This window comes from Triturus cristatus, chromosome 7 (genome assembly GCF_964204655.1).
Source record: "Triturus cristatus chromosome 7, aTriCri1.1, whole genome shotgun sequence".
Taxonomy (NCBI): Eukaryota; Metazoa; Chordata; class Amphibia; order Caudata; family Salamandridae; genus Triturus; species Triturus cristatus.
In genome coordinates, this window is record NC_140590.1 from 1,559,820,772 (window position 1) to 1,559,846,013 (window position 25,242).

The window sequence follows — 25,242 nt, forward strand, 5'->3', positions numbered from 1 at the left end:
CCACAGGAGTGCCGACATCATTTTTGTGTAACAGAAGGTGCTTTTAGAAATATATATATATATATACACACAGACAGACAGACAGACACAGACAGACAGACAGACAGACAGACAGACAGACAGATAGATAGATAGATAGATAGATAGATAGATAGATAGATAGATAGATAGATAGATAGATAGATAGATAGATAGATAGATAGATAGATAGATAGATAGATAGACACACACATCTTCACCATGGACCCAGTGTAGACATTCACACAGTTCAAGAGCCCTACAGTCAGTGGCCCTATGATCACACGTTTCTCTACACGTGCACACATGCACGGAAGCATGCACACTGAAGTACCAACAATTTCCCAACAAACTCCAGAAACAGACAGTGGTATATTAAAGAAGGAACTTAATTTATTAGAAATTGATTGAATAAAAAACGTTACCACTACCCGAGCGGAGAGTGAGCTTTTTACATATATTAAATAGACATAGTACTGAAAACACACAAATCCTAACATTGCAGAATGCTCAGTCATTCATGAACACCCTCTTTGAATTCTCACATCAAAGGCAAATTAATTTAGAAATCAAATCTCGTGGCACTTGCACCAGGCAAGCGACTCTAAAGCTATAAGTTATAACTCCAAGGATAACAAATATACAATTTTAAAATAATGCATCTACAAGAATACTGTCCACATGAAGATACGGTCTGTGCATAGAAGACATAATTGGGATGGGGCTGAAGGATACTCTTCCTCTATAAATCTGAAGGGCGAGGAATGAGGGGGAGGGGTACAAATGATGGGGTTGTATTTTACTATGTAGAGGTCAACAATATCAACCTACAAAAATATTGCTTCCACTAAACCGCCTACCACTATATCATCAAGGTGCATTTATTTAGGTAGGAATACATTTGCACATCTACTTATCTTCACAATATCGCGATAGCCGATATATTGGTTGTGATATTTTTGTCACGCAGTATTTGACATGCGATATAGTGAACCCCCCCCCAATCCATCTACGGGGGAGGCTGATGTGGAGAAAAGGGCCCATAGGTGAGCTATAAGGCCACCAATCGCACTAGACGGTGATGACTAAACCTGGTGAGGAGGAATACCAAAGGGTATTTTGGTACCCACAAGGTTCATAGTGCAACAGGATGCAAGAAGGATCACAATGAAGATAGACCGGCACAAAAGATGAACTCCTTAGGGTACCTCATCCACTGTTCTCAGTCTTGCCTCATAAGCATTGTGTTCAGATATCCACCTTGAAGGGGATGCAACAACATAGATAATCTTTCCAAACCATTCTCAATTTAATCTACATTAAGGGAATACAAGTTGTACTAATGGAAGCTCTGCCACAATGGCTTAAACTGTGGGATACAGCAGCGCCTTACTTATGGTCTTGTGGGAGGGCTTTTGTAGCTGAAGCCATCCAAGTGACATGAACCAGGGAACAACCGTACTCTGGCCAGGTCCCGGGCAAGGGCATTAATGAATGCTTGACCTTAGCTAGGTAATAGGTTTTTGTGGAGCAGACGAGCTACTCATGTGTAAGGAATGGGACGGGAAGACGGACAAGGATGTAATAGTAAGATCCATCCCAGTGGCGTGAACCTAGGGATATTGGTGTGCCCCGCCCACATCCTGGGGTGAGGCCATTATTAGAGGACCCATTCCAATGGCAAAAACATGGGCAATATCTGTGCCAAGCCCATGTACCAAGAGGAGGGTATGAATAACAGGGCCTATCCCAATAGCCTGGCCCATGTAATATTTCTCTACCCTTTCCAAGTCCTTTGAGGTGGGCATAAATAGTAGTACCCATGCCAATGGCATGAACAGTAGGTCATATTTGTAACCTGCCTACCTACACCCTTAGTTGGAGGGTATTAATGGATATTTCATTCAACAAACGTGAAGCCCAAGGTATGTCTGCCCCTGCGTTGCAGCTGGGTGTAGGAGGACACTGTAATGCTCCAGAAATGTCACCAATGGAGAAAGTCTCTGTAAGATGGTGGCGACCAGATCCTCTAGAGAGGAACGTCGATTGTCCCAGCCTACTGGAACGCCGAGAAGAAACAACCAAGGAGGGCTTCGAGGAGCTGGCTTCGGGTCACGGTGCAGTACTGCAGAGTCTTCTAATTCTCCGGGCAGTTCAAGATGTCGTACTTCACATAGCCCACTTGATCCACCTGTCTGCGGGGAGTCATACGCCAGTAGAACTGGTCTTTGCAGAAGTGGATGTTATCTGGAATAATGAAAAGGTCACCGGTAAAGGTTGCGGAAATGCCAAAGACAAACCAGAAAATTGCTCATGAAAGAGGCGAGTGAATGTCCACACTGTGAGTTAGTGATAGAGGAAGTAGGTGTTGGAAGAAAGTAGATGGGGTGGAGAAAGGAGAGAAGGGAAATGAAATGGAATGGGAGGTGTTTGGGGGTCAATGCTAGGAGTCCAGTGGAAGGGGGAGTGAGACAGGGATAAACTGGAGGACAGAAGAGAACCAGGACACTGGGAGGGCACGTGAGAAAAGGAGGGTATGAGAGAGGGCCAGGAAATGTTGTGAAAAAGAGATTAAAAGCAAGAGGGGTGGGAAGTGCAGAAGGAGAAATGAATGAAGAAAGCAAAAAAACAGGGAGTAAAGATCAAAAAGTGAAGAAATAGGTGCTAGAGAGAGGCGATGAAGGACATGGAGTTTGGGGGAGGAGAGAAAAGGCAGTGTGTAAGTGAAAGAAAGTCCTACCAAAAGCAACAAGTGTGATGGAGGGAGAGCAAGGGCATGCACAGGTGCAACATCTCACCTTTGTATAGGAAGACATCGTGGGCGTTAATGGGCACTCCAGCGAAAGCGTCCTCGGTGTCACGGGGATAGCCTTTATCCACAACCTGGGTCTTCACGTCCAACCTGCAGAGAGAAGATCAGCCATTCAGAAGGAATTCTACCCGAAAGACCCTTACCCCCATCAAAGCAACAACATGTGTCTTGACAACAAAAAAACATGCACTATCTTTAATAAACTAAGAGATCAATCAGGGGGGATCCTGTGCCACAGACCCCCAACTCAATGTCAATGCGCATCTCCGGACGGAGCCCACATACTCAATATACAATGAGGGAAATAAAATCAAGTGGAGCCATATAGCACACTCTATCCACAACCACGCCCACACGTAAAGTGAGGGGCAGCACATGGTGGGTCCTGTCCAGCAGACGTGACCTTCTCACCCTCACTGTAGTATGTTGACAACCAGAGACCCCGCGTCAACTCTGTATAAAAGAAGAGATCTAGCCCTGGAGGCGGGGGGGCTCTCACCCCTCCATCACTCTGTTTGCATACCTTTCAAGTCTCATATGACTCATGCATGCAATTATGGTTCGCTGTTATCCCCTTGCACAGGTTGTGTTCTGCTCAGTGTGTGAGCAGTGTTCGCATATGTTAAACAAACGGCTTATAGCGCCATTGTATTAGCTGCGTGAGTGCGTTTGATCGTCTAAGCTATAATTGACTTGTGCATTTGCAGTTTACATTCTAACTTATCAGACCTGGCTCTGTCAGCCTCTCTGGACTGCATGCATCATTCATATGGGGCACTGGCTCTCTCTCATCAGCCCTCCTGCCTCTCTCCCAGGCAGTGCTCTCCTGCGCTTACCTCCAGTACTTGTCTCCATTGAAGAGCAGCACCTTTCCGCGCCCGCGCTGCAGAGATCCCACAATCTTCTCAACGTCTTTTCCAATCCCCAGTTTCTCCAGTCCACGGGGGCCCAGAACTGTGGTCCCAGTGTAGACCCAGAAGCGGCGACCTGAAAACAGAGCAACACACTGTGAGAAGTGGTCACAGGGAAATGCAGATGCAATGACAACCAATGAAAGCTCTGCTCACAGGCTCCCAGGGGAGAAGGGAGGGATGGTCAAATCTTGGGAGAATGAGTGAGTACATTAATAAAGTAATTAATTAAGTAATTAATGAATTAATGCTGTTATAAAGTGAACAATTTGCCACACATGCGAATTAGGTTGGACATAGAACTGTAGGACGAAGATACACTTTTCAATGTCTCACCAGAAAAGAAGAAAATCTTTTTGGTCAGCAGGTCTTCGAAGGCAGAGTCGATGACGGCAGGGAGGGCCGGCCAGGTGTCCGAGATCTTCACAGGTCCCTTTATAGCCCCTGGACGAGCTGCTGATGCCTTCCAATATTTTCTAAGGAAAGAGGTAAGGGTTGAGTCAAGCCGAGCCCATACAATGTTTTAACGAAGCCATTCCTCTGCCACGCCGCATTTAACTTGGAGATTGTGTCAAACAATCCCCAGAAGAGACAATTTGGAGTCTTCCACCAGGAACTTCCCCATCAATCGACTATGACTCCTCTCTGATCAACCCAGCCTAGGATTCCAGCCAGTAATGACACGTGGCCGGGAAATTCTACTTGACGCTTCTCTCTAAACACTCCAGCAGCAAACCACAGGCATCGCTGTGCCAGGAGCTTATACCATCTCGTATGCTGTTGCCAAGGAGCTTCTCCCAGAACCTTTAATCGTGAAAATCAATTTCAGTATTGCAGAAGGTAGCCTGCATGACAGAGAGCTATTCCCAGACTACATGGGAAGGACACTACAAGATTACTGCACAAGAAGCTGTGTTTCTTATCTTCAATCCTCATTGATTCATCACCTTCATCTATAAGTCCTTTAGTCCTTCATATCCACTTTCATCCTCCTTAAATCTTCAAGAGATTTTGTATCTGATCTTCTCCGCTCCGGCTCTCTTCAGTCCCTCCCTCCCTTGTGTGGGGTCTCCCGGGGCTTGCACCCCTACTCACCCATCCTTGAAGAAGTGGAGCTGTCCCTCAATTTCGGTGATAGCATCGAAAGCCTTCACTTTGCACGCATCATTGGTGGGATCCACAGGCACGGACTCGGTGGTGGTGGTAGGAGAAGTGGTTACTGTGGTTGTCGTTTTGTCGCTAACATCGGGGCTCTCTGTGGTTGGCATGGGGGGTGATGGGTGAGGACCAGTGCCAGAACCTAGATATGATACACAAGAGGAATTCAGAAATATCCAGGTCAAACATCTGACTCCTACGGCTGTCGGCAAAGAGTTTTGCGACGTGAGTGAACATGTACAGCAACGTACTCCAGCACTGTGGCCCTACGCCTTAGCACTATGCACTATGCACAAGACCTATTGAAGAGGAATCAGGGCGCAGTGTGCACCCAGGCACTAACCATGAGAATCCCACCCACCACTGTTCCTTAGGAGAGGTAAACAATCCTGTAGGATAGGGCTGTCCCATGTAGGTCCGCGAGAGCCTTATCCATACAACATTTTCTGGATTGCACTGGCTACGTAAATGACCTGTATTTTGATGTAATATATGCAAACGTTGCTTAAGTTGATATCCTGAAAATTCTGTAGGGATCCAGTCCCTCTAAACCCACTTTGGACACCCCTGCTGTGGGGAAATAGAACATATTTCTGCCAGGAAGGTCCTCTGAAGTCCAGGGCTACCACGGCAAAGTCCTCTGTATCAAGCCAGTCAGCCTTTGTTATGGTTGGACTGATACGGGGGGGAGGGAGGGGCGGTAGGGGGTGTAAAGGTGGCATGCAGTGAAAAGACTACAAACTGGTTTCACTTTGTTGATGTTCATCCCCACTCTGGGCTCCCTTTTTAGCAGCCCCCTTTAGTGCGTTGTTTTTATTCGAGGGGTGGAGGGTGTATGTGATATTGGCCTATGACCTTGTCCCTTCAAACCCCTGAACGACCCCCTCCACCGATTACCACCACGGCTCTTTGTTTCATTACAGGTGCCCTCTGGCCTGGGTGACAAGCTAGACAAGAGGAAGCGGTAGCAAAAGGTTTAACCACACCAAGCCGCGCCCCTCCCATGCCTCCGCCGCTCCCACTTCCATATTGCCCCCTCCATTAGGTGAAAGGTGACGGGGGAGGGCGGTCTAGGACAGCTCCGTTCAGCATGCCCGAGACGCTGTGTGAGATGCGGGGCCTCCCCCTCCCGCCCCCCACTGAATGTCAATCCTGTGTTCAACCCAGCCGGTGACTCAGGGGTTTCTATGGCAACACACATCTCAACAGAGAATGCTGCAAGTGAGCAAGGTGTGGAAATTAGACGGTGCACTAAAGGGGCACACGTGACGTGTGCCGCCCCGTCTCTACCTCCTTCGTCGTCGCCCCCCCCCCCCCCGCCCCACCCGCGGTCTGTCCTCCCCCATCCTTCTCCCACACAGTCCTTGGCTCTCTCCCTCACCCTGGGTTCCCAATGTGCAACTGTGGGGGCTAAGCCGGAGGTTTTATTCAAAGTTACCTACATCCTCTCGCGGTCGGACTCCTTCGATTATTAATTCAAACACCATCTTTCACTCATGTGCTCCCTCCTACATCTCCACTTCCAAAGCTTCCTGTCTCTCCCTTACTATTACTATCTATCTATCTATCTATCTATCTATCTATCTATCTATCTATCTATCTGTCTGTCTGTCTGTCTGTCTGTCTGTCTGTTCCATACTTAACTCTATTACTTTAACGCCTGTCTGTCTGTCTGTCTGTCTGTCTGTCTGTCTGTCTATCTATCTGTCTATCTATCTGTCTATCTATCTATCTATCTATCTATCTATCTATCTATCTATCTATCTATCTATCTATCTATCTATCTATCTGTCTATCTATCTCTGTCCGTCTATCTATCTAGCCCATACTTCCCTCTCCTACTTTAGCGCCTAGAAGCTACATACTAATAATCACTGATTCATCCTCTCTTCCACGTTACTTCTTCTCAGTCTCTCCCCACCCCCTCCTCATTTTCTCACCCCATCTGCTGCTATCCCTACGACTGCAGCGTTCCTCCTCACTCTGCCCCCCCCCCCACTCTCTCACTGCCTTCAATTTTCTTTATTTTAAATGATGTCACTTACAGCTCGTTCTCTTGCAATCTCTACTCTGGCCCGCTTGTAATTTATCTTCCTCCATCTGTCTCTACCGCCAATACTTCTAGAACCTTCACCATCATCCACTCCCCCTATTTCCTTCACTCATCCCGCTCTACGGTATTTCCTCCCTTGAGTGGTTATTGGCTGGAAGACTGTCTCTGTCACTAGTGACACGCAGGTCAGGCGGTGGCCTTACCGTAGAGGTACTGGACCCCCTCGATGTCGTCCTGGTGCAGTTGGAAGTCTTCGATGTAGCTGTACATGGGGTACATGAGCGCATCCCGCACGGTGCTGTGCTCCAGGCCAATGGCGTGCCCGAATTCATGAGCGGCCACCAGGAAGAGGCTGTACCCTGAAACCACCAATGAGAGGACCAGTTAGAACCTTTGGGCGGGGTCAGGCATTTCCAGGTCAGAGAAGTGTCTTGAGGTCACCAGGGTGGAGGTAGACTCTTCCAAGAGAGAAGAGATGCAAAGAGGGTTTAGATACTGGAGGGACAAGTGTTCGATTGAGGTAGAGGTGGCCGATGTGGTGGGAAATGCAACCACTCCCCAACATGAGTGGTACAGGGACAATTCCTATGGGGTCAGACCAGGGGAATGAAGAAGGTCTTGAGTGAAGGTGACAAGGTGCTAATGAGGTGAGGTAGAAAGTGCTCCCAGGGTCAGAATGATGGCACACGAGTCCATGGTTCATATCGATGGCACAAGGAAGGTTCAGGGGCCACTGAGGTGAGACAGACAGCACTTCAAAGCTAGAGCATTGACAAAGGTTAGTCCATGGGACATATTAATGGGATGGAAAAGGTTCAGGGGTCACAAAGATGAAAGAAACTGAGAATACTGCAGGAGTTCAAGTGATGGGGTAAGGGAGTCCATGGTGATATCGATGGGATGGAGGTGGCTCAGAGGTCACAAAGATGAAATCGAGAGTACCCCAAGCATTCAAGCGATGTCATAAGGGAGCCCCTGGGTGACATTGATGGGACAGAGAAGGTTCAAGAGTCACAAAGATGTACTGAGAGTACCCCAGGAGTTTAGGTAATGGCGTAAGGGAGTCCAAGGATGATACTGATGGGAAGGAGAAGGCTCAGTGGACACAAAGATGTACTGAGAGTACCCCAGGAGTTCAAGTGATGGCGTGAGGAGTCCACGGGACAGAGAAGGCTCAAGTGACACAAAGATGTACTGAGAGTACCCCAGGAGTTCAAGTGATGGCGTGAGGAGTCCACGGGACAGAGAAGGCTCAAGTGACACAAAGATGTACTGAGAGTACCCCAGGAGTTCAAGTGATGGCGTGAGGAGTCCACGGGACAGAGAAGGCTCAAGTGACACAAAGATGTACTGAGAGTACCCCAGGAGTTCAAGTGATGGCGTGAGGAGTCCACGGGACAGAGAAGGCTCAAGTGACACAAAGATGTACCAAGAGTACTCCAGGAGTTCAAGTGATGGCGTGAGGAGTCCATGGGACAGAGAAGGCTCAAGTGACACAAAGATGTACTGAGAGTACTCCAGGAGTTCAAGTGATGGCGTGAGGAGTCCATGGGACAGGGAAGGCTCAAGTGACACAAAGATGTACTGAGAGTACTCCAGGAGTTCAAGTGATGGCGTGAGGAGTCCACGGGACAGAGAAGGCTCAAGTGACACAAAGATGTACTGAGAGTACCCCAGGAGTTCAAGTGATGGCGTGAGGAGTCCACGGGACAGAGAAGGCTCAAGTGACACAAAGATGTACTGAGAGTACCCCAGGAGTTCAAGTGATGGCGTGAGGAGTCCACGGGACAGAGAAGGCTCAAGTGACACAAAGATGTACTGAGAGTACCCCAGGAGTTCAAGTGATGGCGTGAGGAGTCCACGGGACAGAGAAGGCTCAAGTGACACAAAGATGTACTGAGAGTACTCCAGGAGTTCAAGTGATGGCGTGAGGAGTCCATGGGACAGGGAAGGCTCAGTGACCCAAAGATGTACTGAGAGTACCCCAGGAGTTCAAGTGATGGCGTGAGGAGTCCATGGGACAGAGAAGGCTCAAGTGACACAAAGATGTACTGAGAGTACCCCAGGAGTTCAAGTGATGGCGTGAGGAGTCCACGGGACAGAGAAGGCTCAAGTGACACAAAGATGTACTGAGAGTACCCCAGGAGTTCAAGTGATGGCGTGAGGAGTCCACGGGACAGAGAAGGCTCAAGTGACACAAAGATGTACTGAGAGTACTCCAGGAGTTCAAGTGATGGCGTGAGGAGTCCACGGGACAGAGAAGGCTCAAGTGACACAAAGATGTACTGAGAGTACCCCAGGAGTTCAAGTGATGGCGTGAGGAGTCCACGGGACAGAGAAGGCTCAAGTGACACAAAGATGTACTGAGAGTACCCCAGGAGTTCAAGTGATGGCGTGAGGAGTCCACGGGACAGAGAAGGCTCAAGTGACACAAAGATGTACTGAGAGTACTCCAGGAGTTCAAGTGATGGCGTGAGGAGTCCATGGGACAGGGAAGGCTCAGTGACCCAAAGATGTACTGAGAGTACTCCAGGAGTTCAAGTGATGGCGTGAGGAGTCCACGGGACAGAGAAGGCTCAAGTGACACAAAGATGTACTGAGAGTACCCCAGGAGTTCAAGTGATGGCGTGAGGAGTCCATGGGACAGAGAAGGCTCAAGTGACACAAAGATGTACTGAGAGTACTCCAGGAGTTCAAGTGATGGCGTGAGGAGTCCATGGGACAGAGAAGGCTCAAGTGACACAAAGATGTACTGAGAGTACTCCAGGAGTTCAAGTGATGGCGTGAGGAGTCCACGGGACAGAGAAGGCTCAAGTGACACAAAGATGTACTGAGAGTACCCCAGGAGTTCGAGTGATGGCGTGAGGAGTCCACGGGACAGAGAAGGCTCAAGTGACACAAAGATGTACTGAGAGTACCCCAGGAGTTCAAGTGATGGCGTGAGGAGTCCATGGGACAGGGAAGGCTCAGTGACCCAAAGATGTACTGAGAGTACCCCAGGAGTTCAAGTGATGGCGTGAGGAGTCCACGGGACAGAGAAGGCTCAAGTGCAACAAAGATGTACTGAGAGTACCCCAGGAGTTCAAGTGATGGCGTGAGGAGTACACGGGACAGAGAAGGCTCAAGTGACACAAAGATGTACTGAGAGTACCCCAGGAGTTCAAGTGATGGCGTGAGGAGTCCATGGGACAGGGAAGGCTCAGTGACCCAAAGATGTACTGAGAGTACCCCAGGAGTTCAAGTGATTGCGTAAGGAGTCCATGAGTGATACTGATGGGACGGAGAATACTCAGGGCACAGGAAGATGTACTGAGAGTGCCCCAGGAGTATGAGTGATGGCATTAGGGAGTCCATGGGTGATACTGATGGACGGAGAAGGTTTGGGGGTCACTGAGATGTGACAGACAAAACGTTGAGGTTCGAGCTATGACAAAGAGCAGTCCACAGCTGATACTGATGGATTGATGGGCCAAGGAAGGTTCAGGGGTCACTGCGATGAGAATGTGAGCACTTTGAGATTAAAGAAATGACATGGGGGAATCGATGGGACAGAGAAGGTTCAAGTGTTGAAGAGATGAGGCTTTGAGTACCCCCGGGGTTTGAACGATGGCAAAGTGGAGTACATGAGTGAAATTAACGGGACAGAGAAGGTTCAGGGACCACAGAGGTGAGACTCAGAGTATCTCAGGGGTTAGATCAATGGCAAAGGGGCGTTCATGGGTGATGTGGAGGATTGTCAGGGCTCAGGTGCCACAGATATGAGACAGATTCCAGTAGTAACAAAGCTGGGATCACAGTTTGAGTGAGAAGGCGTTGAAGACTCACGTACCTTGATCTGGGCAGAAGCCCCACTTCCTGTCACTATCGTAGCTGCTGGTGGTGGCACACCAGAGCTTCCGGTCCCCACGGCCGTCACTAGTACAAGAATCGTAGGTTTTCTCCAGAAACACGAAGGGAAAGACACAGGGGTCTCCCTGGGAGTTTCCACCAATCACAGCAGTATCTGCAACCCGAAGAAAAATCGACGTGTTATTCACAACTGAGCACAAAAAAACAGTCAAGAAAAACACAAGAGTAGAGTGCACATCCAGAGAGAAGATAAAACATCTATTGAAAAAAGCAGACGGGAGGCTTTGGGAGTAAGGGAGAGAAAGAGAGGTTGAGTAAAATGAGTGGAAGAGGAGTCAAAGAGGGTGAAACTCCAATACGTTTAAGACTTTATACATCTGAATTCACTGAACTGCATGTTTAGAATATATCGTGCAATCACCTTATATATCATGCTGTGAAAATATCAGCTACGTCTATAGATTTGTGTGGCACACGGTTTGGTTCACTTCCTGTTACTGCAGCGGAAATCATAGTTTGCATTTTTATATAGTGCGAACTCCACCCTTATGTACTGGAGCTCTTTACATGAGCACCAGTTACGTTACACAAGGACACATTCCTTTTTTGATAGGCACGGGTAGATTACGTGCTTTGCCCAGAATCACAGGATGTTGAGCCGACGCCGAGATTCGAACCTGGTTCTTCAGACTCAGATCCAAAGTCACATCCTCTCCTCCTTTAGATGCCTCCTGTTGTGATTGACGAATCTCTTCTTTCTCGGCTTATTAATAATGCTGCTAGGCAATCCTTCCCTTAAGGCTACCCTCTAGAATGTCTCTAATCTGAAAACAGCACAAGGGTGATTCCCTTGGCCCTCCATCTACACTCCTTGCATCTTCTGCTAGGCTGCTAGGCAATCCTTCCCTTAAGGCTACCCTCTAGAATGTCTCAAATCTGAAAACAGCGCAAGGGTGATTCCCTTGGCTCTCCATCTACACTCCTTGCATCTTCTTAGCTGTTGAGTAGCTGCTCCTACTGATACCAGCAGGAGGCAGCAGAGGGCTTGCTTCCACTACTGGCACCCAAAGGAGGAAAAAATTAGGATTTCATGCACCAGCAAGCTGAATGTAAAATCGGACCAGCATGAGTGCCTAGCCTGTCAGTAACGGCACAATGAGCAAAAAACGATGGAATGGAATGATAGCTAAAGGCTAATGCCAGTGGTCATCATGATTAATTCATTTCACCCTCCACGTGTTTGGAGTTTTCAGTTATTCGCTCCAAGTAATACGGATACGAACAGAAGTGGTCTTGTGCTCACTGTGGAATTAAAAATTCAAGCTTCACCCGCAGGTGAGGCCCAAGGGGCTAAAATTGGTCTGTTTGCTTCTGTTCCTATGCGACTCCCCGCGTCATTTATGGCTGGGCTGTGAGGCCATATTTATATATGTTTGGTGTCTTTCTGTAATGGCACGATCAGAAAAAAATAAACAATGGGCCGGAAAGCTACCCAGCGCAGTAGCAGCGGCCCTGCTTAATCCGAGCATTCTGTCATGACGTTCTTGTCCGAATCGCCTGTCACCAGCAGGGGGCAGCAGAGGCTGAGCTTCAGCTCTCGGCGACCCAGACGAACAAGATGCCATAGCTCTCAGCTCACTCGCTTAACAAGTTAAGGTTTAATACAACTCGGAGGCTATCTCTGATTGTAGTATCGGGCCAACAACAGTGCAGGTACCATCTATGCAGCGTTTTTTTACACACGCTTCGATTTTATAAAAATAGCACTTCAAGAAAGATAACGATGTTGTGGAATACCGCGTTCTGTTTATACATATATATATATATATATATATATATATATATATATATATATATATATATATATATATATATATATATATATATATGTCACTGAAGTATCTTCAACCTAACGTCATATAGGAACTACTCGTAAGAGTTTTCGTAAGTTCTAAATTTGGGGAAGGTTTGCATTGTAAAAACACCCAGCGGTTGCTTGATATATTATGAATGTATTTTCACGGTTTGTGAAATATAATTTTACAATTTTTTTCTTCTTTTATCTCTCGCCTACTTTTATTGTTTGCTATTTATAAATCATGCTTGATCTGTTTTGCATTCTTTAATTAACAGGTATGTGATCTCCTGCTGAGTTATAATAAAAATAGAAAAAATAATAATAAATAATGCCCTTGGGGATTTGATGACGATGTCAGTCACTAGCCACGTATTCTTGGTGCTATGGGGAACACTCAGAACGCAAAGTAGGTAGCATGTGTTCATACTCTGTATCTTTCTCTGCCCCTTAGGCATCATTGGACCATAGATCCTCAGGAGTTACTGCTTGACAGTCTAAATCACACACATGTGTTACTGAGAACGGTGCAGCTGCTCATCTATGAAAGTTCTTCAGTGCAAACGTAAATAAGCTGTGCCAAGTTCAGCGAAGCTTCTAGAATCTTGACGCAGGCCATCGTTGACAGCACTAGTGATCTTAGGCAAAGCAATAACTCCCTGTGCCTCACTTACATCAATCTTAACTAGTGAGTACCTCATGCTGTGCTCTGCTTGCAGGGACCTCCACACAGGACCAACCCTAGCTGTGATGATTAAAGAGGGACCCCTGTGGGGTAATCCCCATTACCTCTGTTGGGGCAGAATCCGTATTTCTTGTCCTTGTCGAAGTTGTCGGTGGTGGCGCACCAGCGGTAGCCATCAGAGCGACCCTCCTTTGTGCAAGCATCGTAGGATTCACCATCGAAAATGAAGGGGAAGACACACTTGTCGCCGTCGCTGTTGCCGCCATAAGTGTAGAGAACTAACAGGAATGAAAGAAACAAGTATTGTCACGTTTTGAGAGCAGAATTTATTTAAAAAAAACAATAAAAAACTCAACATTGGTGTTGACATGAGCAAGGAGAGAAATGAAGAAGAAACAACACTATCTCTCTTGGACTGCAGGAAATGGTTGTTAAGCTTTGGGGTCTGGTAGAAGCAGGCACCTGTGCACATGTCTTACCATGCGAGCCATCTAAGAATCTCCCAATTTGGGGCTTCTTCTGAAAGAGGATCAATATGTTTCTCCTACGATATTTATGAACAACCCATTTCCTTAATCGCCCCTCAACGCCATCAAAAAGCAACCATGTGCACCCTGGGCCATCCTATGTCCATGAAGTGACAAGAGGCATCGCTGAGGGCTGGGGCCATACTGACAAGGCCCACTTGGAGAAAGGAAAGCAGTGGTCCTGGGTCTTAAGGAGAAGTCAATGGCAGCTAAGTGATTCTTCGCCAACCCAATATGAGGGCCGGAGACTGTCCTAATTAGAGATTCCTCAAATACTACTTTTGTTGCTGACCTGGTTGTCAACGGGAGGGTAGGTCATATCACTGATCCTTCAAGTCTTATTGTTCTAGCTTTCAGCAGAAGTCCTCATCACATTGTCTACACGTACTTCTGTTATCGCCAGCCTGTACTAGTTGGCAGGATCTGCCGTGATCACAGTTCCTTAAAATACTATTGTTATTGGTATCATGATGCTAAATGGCGGGGGATGTCCTATCATAGATCCTTCAAATACTACTGTTAACACTAACCTGCTGCTAGCAGGAAGGGGATCTCCTCACCATAGCCACTACTGTGACTGCTAGCCTGGTGCTAGCAGTCAAGGGATGTTTTTGTTGGTGGGAGTTTTAAATAGCGCAGACTAGACCCGAAGGTATCAGAGCGCTTTACATGAGCACCAGTTGCATTACAGACGGACACATTCATTTTTGTTACGGCACAGGGAGATTAAGTGATTTGCCCAGAATCACAGGATGTTGAGCGTCCCTGCCGAGACTCAAACCTGGTTCCCCAGCTACGAGGTTGACCGCTCTAGCCGTTATGCCACATCCTCTCCCCATGTCCCGATCGCAGATCGTTCCATCACAACTATTATCACTAACTTGATGCTAGATGGCCCGGAATGTCCTCTCACGGATTCTTCAAACAATACTGTTATCGTTAGCATGGAGCTAGCAGGCAGGGAATGCCTTTTCATATGCTCCATGGCTAGTCTGTCTTTTTATGGCAGGAGCTGGGGCTCATATACAACAAGAGGCTCTTGCTCATGTGCTAGGGTGCGTGGACAAAGTGGCATTCATTGCTCCTTCTTTTAGACAGGTCTTTGAGATGCTACTCACGTTCACTCGGACAGAATCCATACTGCTTGTCCTTGTCGTAGTCGGACGTGGTGGAGCACCACAGCAGCCCATCGGTACGCCCTTCACTGGTACAACTGGAGTAAGATTCTCCATTAAACTTGAACGGGAACTTGCAGACTGCTCCATTGGCATTTCCAAACCTGGTCTTGACAACTTTGTGAAGAAAGTGGAAAGAGATACGTCACTCCACCGGGTTCGCATAAGTGAAGCTTCTACTGCCACCCTACCAACTGACTGATACAGACTTCCGCACTGCTTCCTGTGGAACTCGGAAATCGCTTTCTGAAGTCATGATTTATCTCTCTCAAATTGGCCTTGTGAGTGAGTGAGTGAGTGAGTGAGTGAGTGAGTGAGTGAGTGAGTGAGTGAGTGAGTGAGTGCCATTAAGGAAGGGAAAAATTATAAGCCAAAATTGAGATCGACTTGCTGTAATCTTGAATACTTTCTGTAGAGTACTTGTAAGACTTCCTGAAATATTGGTCTTTACCTGACTACATCTAATATGCACCCAAGGCTCTAAAAATACACTCTCTTTCTCATAATTATCTGTACTGATACCACCATCCCTTCTCTATTCCCTTTGTCTTGCCCATAGCCTCCTTCCGCAGAATCACAAGCTACTCTATCTCAATGCTAGTTTGTGTGTTGGAGTTGATTCTTACCTACTCCTGTCCCCAGTGTCCAGAACTCATCATCATCAAAATGGGCATCGCCTTGCACACCTTCGCCTGGAGGGTAAGCGTGGGCCAGGAGGCCGTCCTTGCCGTCAAAAGGATAGGGATCGCCATGGTCTGCAAAGAAGAAAATCAAGGATATGCAGAGGTCAATAAACTATTTATAAAAATATATAAATTAATACTTTGATAGAAATCAAATTAGAAATAACCAATGTCATTATGCCTGCTGTCCTCCCAACTATCGTTGGTATAATATCCTCCATCAGTATTGTCAACAGTCCTTCTTTCTGCATCAATGTCCTCCTGGCAGAAAAGTTATCATCATTAATATCCATGTGTGTATGGATCGATCCATCAACGCATTGGTCACCTATCGAATTATGCATTCATTATTAGACTAATCGATATCTTGGCTATCAGTGGTCTGGCCCACCATGCCACCATCTGACTGGAAGTGAAACCAAGTGGCAGCCATGGACAGTGGAATGTTCCCTGATAGTGACAATCTAAAATCAATATTATTATTGATGTTATTAAATCAATGACATTAGGTCTGTTACCGGCAAAGCTGGAGACATCTCAAACCATGCATCACCAAGGACAAACGTAAAAATAATGTAGAATTCACGGTATTTCATTGGCGTTATCAAGACATCCTCGGTTGAATTCCAAGGAAAATGAGGACAGGGGATAGACCCAAGTCATGGAAGGGTCTAAACTCAAGTTTCATTTGAATCAACGGAGGCAAGAAACCCATCAGGCAACCAACCTGCTTGCCGCGGTGGGAGACATTACTCACCATCCATTCATATATGACCATAATATGCACAAATGGGCTGACAATGGTTGCTACCAGTGTTAAGAGAAAATGTGAGGTCAAAATGACCCAGTGAGGAATAAAGGTCTTCCAGTGTGTAAGTATCTGAAAAGAGTGTGAATGGAATCAGTTATTCTGCGGACTTTGACAAATGGTTTCATTTTAGAAATAGGTGAAATGATTGTGCGTGATTTGAAGGGGAATATGAGAGTTGGATTTCAATAGTTCCACAAAAGATTATAAAAACTACTAGGAACTCGATGTTATAGACAAGAAGAATAGAAATGCGAACATCGAATGAGACACTAAGGCAGTAATCGGCATTGTAAATGTGTTATGCCCTGCATAGTTTAGTTTATCGATCTTCCTGCTGCTCAGCCAGTGTGTATGTTTACTGTGGAATGTTGGACATTCAGTGGTGAACGGAATGTTGGGTGTCTGTGTGAGTGAGGAATGACCGGTAGAGATGGGCTGAGCAGCAGGCAGGCTGCTCCTGGTGGGGCTTGCTGTCACCTGGAACTAAGGGCTTGAGTACTGGCTACATCTACATCACCTGTTTACCTGGACTACCTACCTGATTTACCATTTCCATGTACAGTTGGACCAGCTACAGATTAAAGGTACTTATCCTTATCAACTTTACTTGGCTACCAGTGTCTACTTGTGTCACAGGGCACAACAAAACTGGTGCATGGTCATCAGATGTGCCCTTTACCGTGGCAACCTGAGGTTTCGGCGGGGATTCTGCCACCTTTTATCAAGTGGAAGGCTTCAGGTGCACAAGGTGTTGTAAGGTCCAGGGAGGTGCATGAAAGAAAGGCTGGAAATTAAACCTTTCTTTGCAGATATGAAGAACATCTCAGATGAAGAGCCTTTTGGAATGGTCACCTCGGAAAGACAGTTCTGACTGAATTCACAGCCGCGGTAAGGAACTGAAGGCGAAGCAATGGCACCTCTGGGAAATGCAGAACGCAAGCATTTGGAAGCTTTTGACAGATATCCCCTTTCTACAGACTTACGAGGGGATATTCTATACTTGATGAAGCTTGTCAAATGGGGTGGTTGCATTTATATCCATCTACTCTTCTAAATCCACTTCTACGTACCTTGATGATATAGTGCAAGTTGATATTGCAGAATCGATGTTTGTGCAGGTCAGTATTTAAACCTTAAAATGTTTGCACCACACCCAATTAATGATTACATCTGAGGCAATCTTGAGATATTCTTTGTTAAGAACTGACTCTATGTCTGATTGTTGTGTTGTGTGTTATTATTATCGTCCCGTTGGACCAAAGGAAGTTTAAAAAGTGCGACTGACTATGAAAAAGTTATCCGTTGTTACATTGAGACTTCCATCGCTGGAGGCACCATCGATGTTCTCACCAGAGGTTCACTTTTCCTTTGGCCGCACTACCTTTAATGACATTCTCACTAAGAATTGTACTTGATTACATCATCATCTATTACATTCTCAGTAATATGACCACTGATTGATGTCACGAGTAATATCAAAGATACAGCAATAATTCATATCACTCTAGGCATCCATTCATAAAATCTATGGCCAATGACATATACATTGTAAAAAGTCATAAAATAACTAGTGCTCTCAATAAAAAAAAAGTCTGATATCAACAATATTGTGATTGATGGCATCAATGCAATGTATTCTGTTGCAAATGTTGTGCCAGACACAGTATTGTTTTACATGCTAAGATAGTGACTTAGCGGCAGAGGTCTGCTTACCATCGGACCCAAAGAGGATCATGATGTCAGCTTCGCCGCTGTAGAGCTGAGTGAAGGTGAGTGGAGACACATCACTCCAGACCTTGAAGGCGCGACGGAAGGCATCCTCGATGACATCACCGTCCAGGTCTGGGGAGTAATTCAGCACCCTGTAGGAGACAGAGAATAGGCACAGAAGAGTTACTACCAGAGAGGAATGCGACTGGGCATTTGTCACCTGCCTATCTAGAGCAATGGTCTGGCACGCCTTTGTCCAGACTGCAGTCTGAAGGCAAGAAACGAGGACACATAGAAGCTGGCATAATGACCAAAGATGGAGGAGAGGAAGAAATTACGCAACAAATGAAAGGAGAAATGGTGAAAAAACTATTGAATGTGGAAAAGCTGAAGAAATTGGTCTTGGTGAAAAGGGACAAGAAGGAAAAACACTGCGGAGTAAGGGAAAAGAAAAAGAACTAAGTAATACATATAAAGAAAGGGGGCACGAATTACTAGGGAATACAAACGAAGAGAAGAAAAGTAATAGAAGATAAAATAGCAAGACCATCCAAGTGGTATAAAATAGGAGAAAAAAGTAAGCTAAGGAATATGAAAAATTAAAAGAGTGGAGAAAACACTTGGGAATATGAAAAAGAAGATGAAAATACAAAGGGGTATGAAAAGGAAAATAGGCGAGGTCAACCAGGAAAAGGAGAAAGGAGAAAAATAACGTAATAAACATTAAAAAAGAAAAAAAGAGAACAAAAACTACAAAAGAGAAGAAAATAGAGAACATGGCAAAGGAAGGGACAACATAAGAAAACAGGGAATTTGAGGAACAGAAAAGAAAAAAGAGCATTCAGAAAGCAAAAAAACAGGGAATATGAGAAAGGGCAGAACTGCAGGGTGAAAGTAGCGAGGGACATGAAAAGATCGAGATGAAAAACGAGAATAGAGAAAAACCCATGAAATGTGAGGCAATGGAATATGGAACAAATTGGGAAAGGAATAAACAGTACAAGCAAAAAAGAAAATATGATCAAAAAGAGGGTGAAAACTAGAGAATGTCAGCAACGAGATTAATAATGTATATGGGAAATGAGAAGAGGGAAGGAAAAGAAGAGAGATGAGAAAGAGAACAGGGTCGACAAGAGAGAATGTGAAAACAACAGAACAAAATATTATTCGGACATAGAGACGAGAGGAAGAGATTAGTAAATAAAAACAACTGAATGTGAGGCAAGACAATCAACAAGAAGATGTGAAAGAAGAAGAAATTAGTAGAATACAGGTTGTCAGAGGGTAAAGATGAAATGGGACATAAATACGGGTGTGGCGAGCGGCTAGACGAGGGGGTTGAACAAGGAAATACCAGCAGGCAGCTGGAAGTGCTGCTGACCTCCCGAGCTCTCTTTCTTGTCACACTTTGCACCCTCGCTCCTCACGTTTCTTTCTCTTTAATCTTTTTTTCTCCTCCCATCATTTTCTTTCTGCTCCTTCATTCTACTACTACCCCTTGTTTTCCCTCCAAGTTTTATCCTTTTTATGTAATCTCTTTTTTTATTAATCCCTCACACTCTAAGAAGCGCCGAGAGGCAGCTCGTTTCGTATAGGGCGCGGCGCTGTAATGATGCTGTTCGCGCAGCTCACACTCGCTCGCTGCTTCTATTGGTCCCTGGAAGTCTGCCACTGCGCCTTCGTGCCTTCGCCAGCTCTCAGTCTTGTCTTTCCCTCTTCTCTCCTCCGTCTGCCACTGCTCAGCTCTAGGTGTCCTTTTTCTGTGCTCTCCTCCCCCTGCAGTCTTTGTGTCGCGTGTTTCTCACCTTCCCCCGTACTCTCTCACACTCGCTCTATCTCCCTTCCCTTCACTCCTGTCAGTTAACCCTCACTGAGGTCTCCATCCCAGCTCTCCCTCTTCTTGCACTCAGTCCTTGCCCTCCCCCCGTGCTTCCTTCCCTCCGTCCCCGTGCTCTCTCTCACTTGCTGCCCCTCACCCTCCACCGCCTTCAGTGAACCCTCGGGTCATTTATCTAACTCACCGGTAGGTGATGTCGTTGTGGTCCCACTTGAGGTCGCCGTCGAAGGTCTGGAAGTTGCCCACGTCGGGAACCCCGCAGCGGGGGGTCTTCATGGCCTCCAGGGTGCTCTGGTCCAGCTCTCCCGTCTCGTTCAGCCCCAGCGTCTTCTGCATATGCAGCAGGGCCTTGCTGAGGGACACGTGGGTGCTGCTGCGCGACTTCTTGGAGATGTACCCGAAGCGCTCCAGGTAACTCTGGGGGAAGATGGCGGCCGGTCAGTGACAGGCAGTGACGTAGCAGTGTGTCTTGGGCCCTACAGGTAGGAAGGGAGTGCTGTCTGGATTCTAAAAAATAGCGATGGTCAGGGTTGAGTGGGCCCTTCATGCATCTGGACTCCGGTGTCACTGCACCTGCTGCACCCCTGGCGATAGGGCCTTGCAGAGGAAAGAAAGCTCTAGGGGATGGGGATGCGCAGAAAGATAAGTGGCTGGAAAGCTACGATAAGCTCTAGGCCTAGGGTATGAGGAGTACAGAAACCCATAGGGTCTTGGCGGGACAGAAATCTATAGTATCTGGCCGAGTATAGCAACCGACAGATCCAAAATAAACGCGGGAGGCTGTGGGGCTTTACATCAGGGAGAAACTGTACGGTCTGGGGAGCAAGGAAACATATAGTTGTTGGCTGGGTACAGAAAGTTATAATTGGTGGGTGAGTACAGATCTCTAAGGGACATGATAACTACAGAGACTATAGGGTCTGGGTAGTACGGGTTGCAATAAGGGATTGGTGAATACAGAAAGTTACAGTGTGTGCCAGTACAGAAAGATGCCGGGCTGGATAACTATATAAAGCTATAGGGTCCGGGGAGTAAAAAAATCTATAGTGATGAGGTGAGAAAATACAGGTTTATAGGACCGGTGAGCAGAGACAGGATGAATACGCAAAGAGAGGCAGTTAATCTGTGCATGGCAGCCCCGTGGTACCTGGTCTTAAAGGCACACGACAGCAGTAGTAATACACAGTGACAGTCCCCATACATGGCACCCAGTACCTAACAGTGCCCAGTGGTGCCCCTCCCCTTCACACGCAGCATCCCGCTTTGCCGCCTGAGGCCCTCTCTTCAAGGCACACACATTACACAAATGTGCTGTGATGCCTTCTCTGCATGACAAACAACATCTCTTGCCATGCGCTCTATTCGTGCCACACAGCATCCACCTTCACACACAGCGTCCAGCGGTGCCCCCTGAGGCCCTCTCTTCAAGGCACGCACAATACAAACGTGTGCTTTGATGCACTCTTTGCAGCGTGTGCTGTGCCTACCTCTATGCATGACAAACAAAACCCCCTGCTATGCTCTCTTCATGCCACACAGGATCCGACAGTGCCCAGTGGTGCCCGCTCTTCGTTTGACATCTGCCACGTGATTTTCCACGTCATGTCCTGTGAACCTCTCATTGCACTATATACAGCGCCCCTTAAGTACCCTTTGACTCCCCCCCCCCCCCTCTCTGCATGCCATATAGTATAAGGTAGAGTCTAGCACCGGAAAATAACGTACCACATAAATCGCCAAATTCACCCCTAAGGCTGGACTAGCACGTGCACCCACACCAGTGCCTGGAGTTTCTCCAGTACTTCAGACAGACTCCCTTGTGCCACTGTGTGCACGGCATACCACCTTAACCCCGCGGGCACAGCTCTCACCTCTGCCAGCTCGTCGTCGCTGATGCCGCTGACCAGCTCTCCAGGGAAGATGACCCGGACCTGCGGCTGGGACTGCAGGGGGGCAGCGCGGCAGCTGAGGGCAAGGAGCCCCGCAGCCAGCAGGGCCAGAAGTGGCGTCATGGTGGAGGGAGGGCGGCGTGCGGGTGTGTGTCTGCTCTCTGCGCTTTGTGCTGGCTCGTGCTGTGGCCTGCTTGCTTCTCTTCCCGACCTCAGACCGCCTCTCAGTACCAACTCCAGGTCTGCCCCGCACCTTTATACCCTCCTGAGAGGCTGACACTGGGGTGCTGACTCACCCCCCTTACCTCCAGCCCCGCCCGGCCCGGCCTCCCCTCCCCCACCCCCAAGACAGCTCAACCCTTTTCCGCGCTGACGAAACACACCACTTCCAACTCCGGCTTTATTATTGTTTATTATTAGTTTGGACGATTTCAACACTTTTTGTCCAAACCGCGTCACCGCAGCTCCATGACTCTGCGCTTGGGGCACAGGAAATGTGAAATGGATGAACAAAGAGGATGTTTACTTCAGATTGGCGCACGAGTGGGCGCGAGCAGACCCCCAGGGACCCCGGGCCCCGTGTTTACACCCGGTGACCATCGTGCAAGGAAAGAAAAGCCCCCCTTGGCCGCTGTTTAAACTGTAAAATAGCGATAATGATGGTCCAGCTCTGGGCTCCGGTGCCACCGCACCTGCCGCACCAATGAAAGCTACGCCCCTGTGTGCATTAACACCTGGCCCCTGATTTCAGGTCAGCCCCCAAGTCGGGAAGTGCACCTTACACACCACACCATCAGCCAGCAACACACAGCAGGGCAACCTCTGCTAATTTATTTTTTATTATTTACATTTTTCGCAAGATTGCAAACATTCGAACAAGTACATCGGTAAACGTCCCGGCAGAGCCATGGCTGGTGGGAATTCCAATCGATTCCAGTAGCATCTTGCTGTGGAATTTTAATAGGTGTCTGGCGGTGTCAGATGGGTTCAGCAAGTATTTCTTAATCATATGAGCAGCACTTCCCAATTTTAGGGACGCTTATGCCAGAGAAAACCGGTAACATCGCCATTTTTTTTATTTCAACAGATCAGTGTAACATTTTTATGAAATCTATTGGTTTGGTGAGTGCTTAAAAAGAGAGTTACACAACACCAGCCTTGCTGCAGAGATTCCTTCCGTCGATTGTACCTTTAGGAACTAGGTGTAAAATCCGTCGATTGTACCTTTAGGAAATAGGTGTAAAATCCGTCAATTGTACCTTAGGAAATAGGTGTAAAATGTTCACGGTGGACACTCCAGATAAATTAAACGGAGGAGCCTTTAACTGCTTGAGATTTAGTGTTAGTGCCTACTGCTGAGGGCATTAACTGTTGTTAACGGACTACATTGGATTTATGGGACGTAATAGGAAGGCGCAGAACGAAAATAAAGTTATGTTATGTTATGTTAAATCAATTTGTAGAGTGCACTAATACCGAGGGTGTCCTGGCGCTTAAGCAGTTTACCTGGAAGAAGTGGTGTGCAGGACTCTGGTCCAGAAGCGATGTCAGAGCCTAGGCTGAAATCAACCAAGTCTTCAGACCTTTCCTAAAGGAAAGGAGATCAGTGGTGGACCTTAGAGAGAGAGGAAGTTCATTCCAGGCGTTGGACGCCTTGAGCACAAAACTCTTTCCACCCTAGTTGGCCTTTTTTCCCCTGGTGACAGCTGCCCATTTGGCCACCCTGGAGCGCAGAGATCTCCCCGGGACATACCACTGGAAGCGTTCTCTAAGGTCCCGTGGCCCAACTCCATGTAAGGATTTGTGAGCTATGCAAAGGGCCTTAAAATGGACCCGTTGTTTCATGGGGAGCCAGTGCAGATCACGTAGTTCATTTCTGATAGACATAAACCTAGGGGTATTTGTTAGCAGCCTTGCTGCCGCATTCTGTGCCATCTGGAGTCTGTTAAGATGTTTATTATGAACTGTAAGATACAGACTATTGCAATAATCCAGATGGGACAGAACTAGGGCGGACACTACGGATCTGAAACTTTCAGTTGTTAAGTAGGGTTTGATTTTTCTCAGGGTCCTTAGGATAAAGAAGCAGGTTGAAACCACTTTGCTTACCTGATTCTCAAAGGAAAGCCTGTTATCCACAATCACCCCCAGGTTTTTTACTTTGGGTGCTAGGGGGGGAGGGAGGCCCATCTCACTAGGCCACCAGGTAGATGACCAGAAGTTGGAGGTATTCCCAAATATGATCACCTCTGTTTTGCCAGCGTTTAGCTTCAGACAATTAGCGGCCATCCAACTAGTGATGGCGGCCATGCAGTCTTGGCAGTTGGAGGCTTTTGTCACTTCATTCCCCTTTTGAAGGGATATTACTATCTGGGTATCGTCGGCATAGGAGTTCAGCAATAGGCCGAACGAAAGTATGAGGGACGCTAGAGGTTTGACGTAAACATTAAAAAGCGTGGGGCTCAAGGAGGATCCCTGAGGAACTCCACATGGAAGAACAAATAAATCAGAGATATCTACTCCCAGATCCACTGTTTGAGTTCTATTTGTCAGGAAGGACTTCAGGAGGGCCAAGGCAGAGCCCAGTATCCCGGCCTTCGATAACCGTCCTAGGAGTACCTCATGGTGTACTATACTGTATCGAAGGCCGCCGACAGGTCCAGCATGATCAAAATAGCTGAACCTCCTTGGTCGACGGTCTCCCGGATCTCTTCAGTAGCTTTTATCAGGGCAGATTCCGTGCTATGACTAGCACGGAAGCCGTATTGGGAATGGTCCAAGAGGTTGTTTGTTTCAAGGAAGAGGCTTAATTGCGTATTCATAGCCTTCTCCAAGATTTTTGCAGGTAACGGGAGTCGGGAGATAGGCCTATAATTATTGGGATCTTTAGGGTCAAGATTAGGTTTTTTTATAAGAGGTAAAATAGAGGCTATTTTCCAAGATAAAGGGTATTGACCAGTCACCATTATCTGGTTGAGTAATGGGGTGAGGGTATTAGTAATAATATCTGGAGGCATTTTAATTATTGTGGCTGGACAAGGGTCCTTGGGGGAACCGGATCTACAGCCCAACAACAGATTAGCCACCTCCAGGTTAGCCAACGGAGTAAAATTGTTGAAAGTGGGGGTGTTGTTGGAGAGCATCGTGTCAGGGCATTCCAAAGGGCCATTAACAGCTGTTCAGGCCCATCAGCATATGACAATAATGCTACTAGCATAAGCACAGGGCCATTGGAATTATGCGGATTAAATTATGCAGCAGAGTTGACT

The 25,242-nt window shown here is 47.1% G+C and overlaps 1 protein-coding gene across 1 annotated transcript; it reads right to left on the reverse strand.

Moving 5' to 3' along the window:
• Positions 1 to 389: 389 nt before the first annotated feature.
• MMP9 (matrix metallopeptidase 9) lies at positions 390 to 22,212 on the reverse strand. The gene is made up of 13 exons (XM_085619362.1): positions 21,956 to 22,212; positions 20,269 to 20,501; positions 18,251 to 18,399; positions 15,670 to 15,798; positions 14,987 to 15,160; positions 13,446 to 13,619; positions 10,782 to 10,955; positions 7,156 to 7,311; positions 4,837 to 5,041; positions 4,078 to 4,217; positions 3,667 to 3,817; positions 2,817 to 2,920; positions 390 to 2,265 (listed from the first exon to the last, which is right to left on the reverse strand). Exons 1-13 carry the CDS (start codon positions 22,094 to 22,096, stop codon positions 2,156 to 2,158), a joined length of 2,040 nt encoding a protein of 679 aa, XP_085475488.1. The 5' UTR covers positions 22,097 to 22,212; the 3' UTR covers positions 390 to 2,155.
• Positions 22,213 to 25,242: the final 3,030 nt, after the last annotated feature.

What these genes read in the sequence shown, in the direction of transcription:
- MMP9 (XM_085619362.1), bottom strand. Translation starts at nt 22,096, where the DNA reads ATGACGCCACTTCTGGCCCTGCTGGCTGCGGGGCTCCTTGCCCTCAGC. An exon ending in GGGCTTCTGCCCAGATCAAG is followed by an intron (nt 7,312 to 10,781) that starts GTACGTGAGTCT and finishes TGGTGGTTTCAG; the next exon opens with GGTACAGCCTCTTCCTGGTG. An exon ending in AAAGATTTTCTTCTTTTCTG is followed by an intron (nt 3,818 to 4,077) that starts GTGAGACATTGA and finishes CTCTGTTTTCAG; the next exon opens with GTCGCCGCTTCTGGGTCTAC.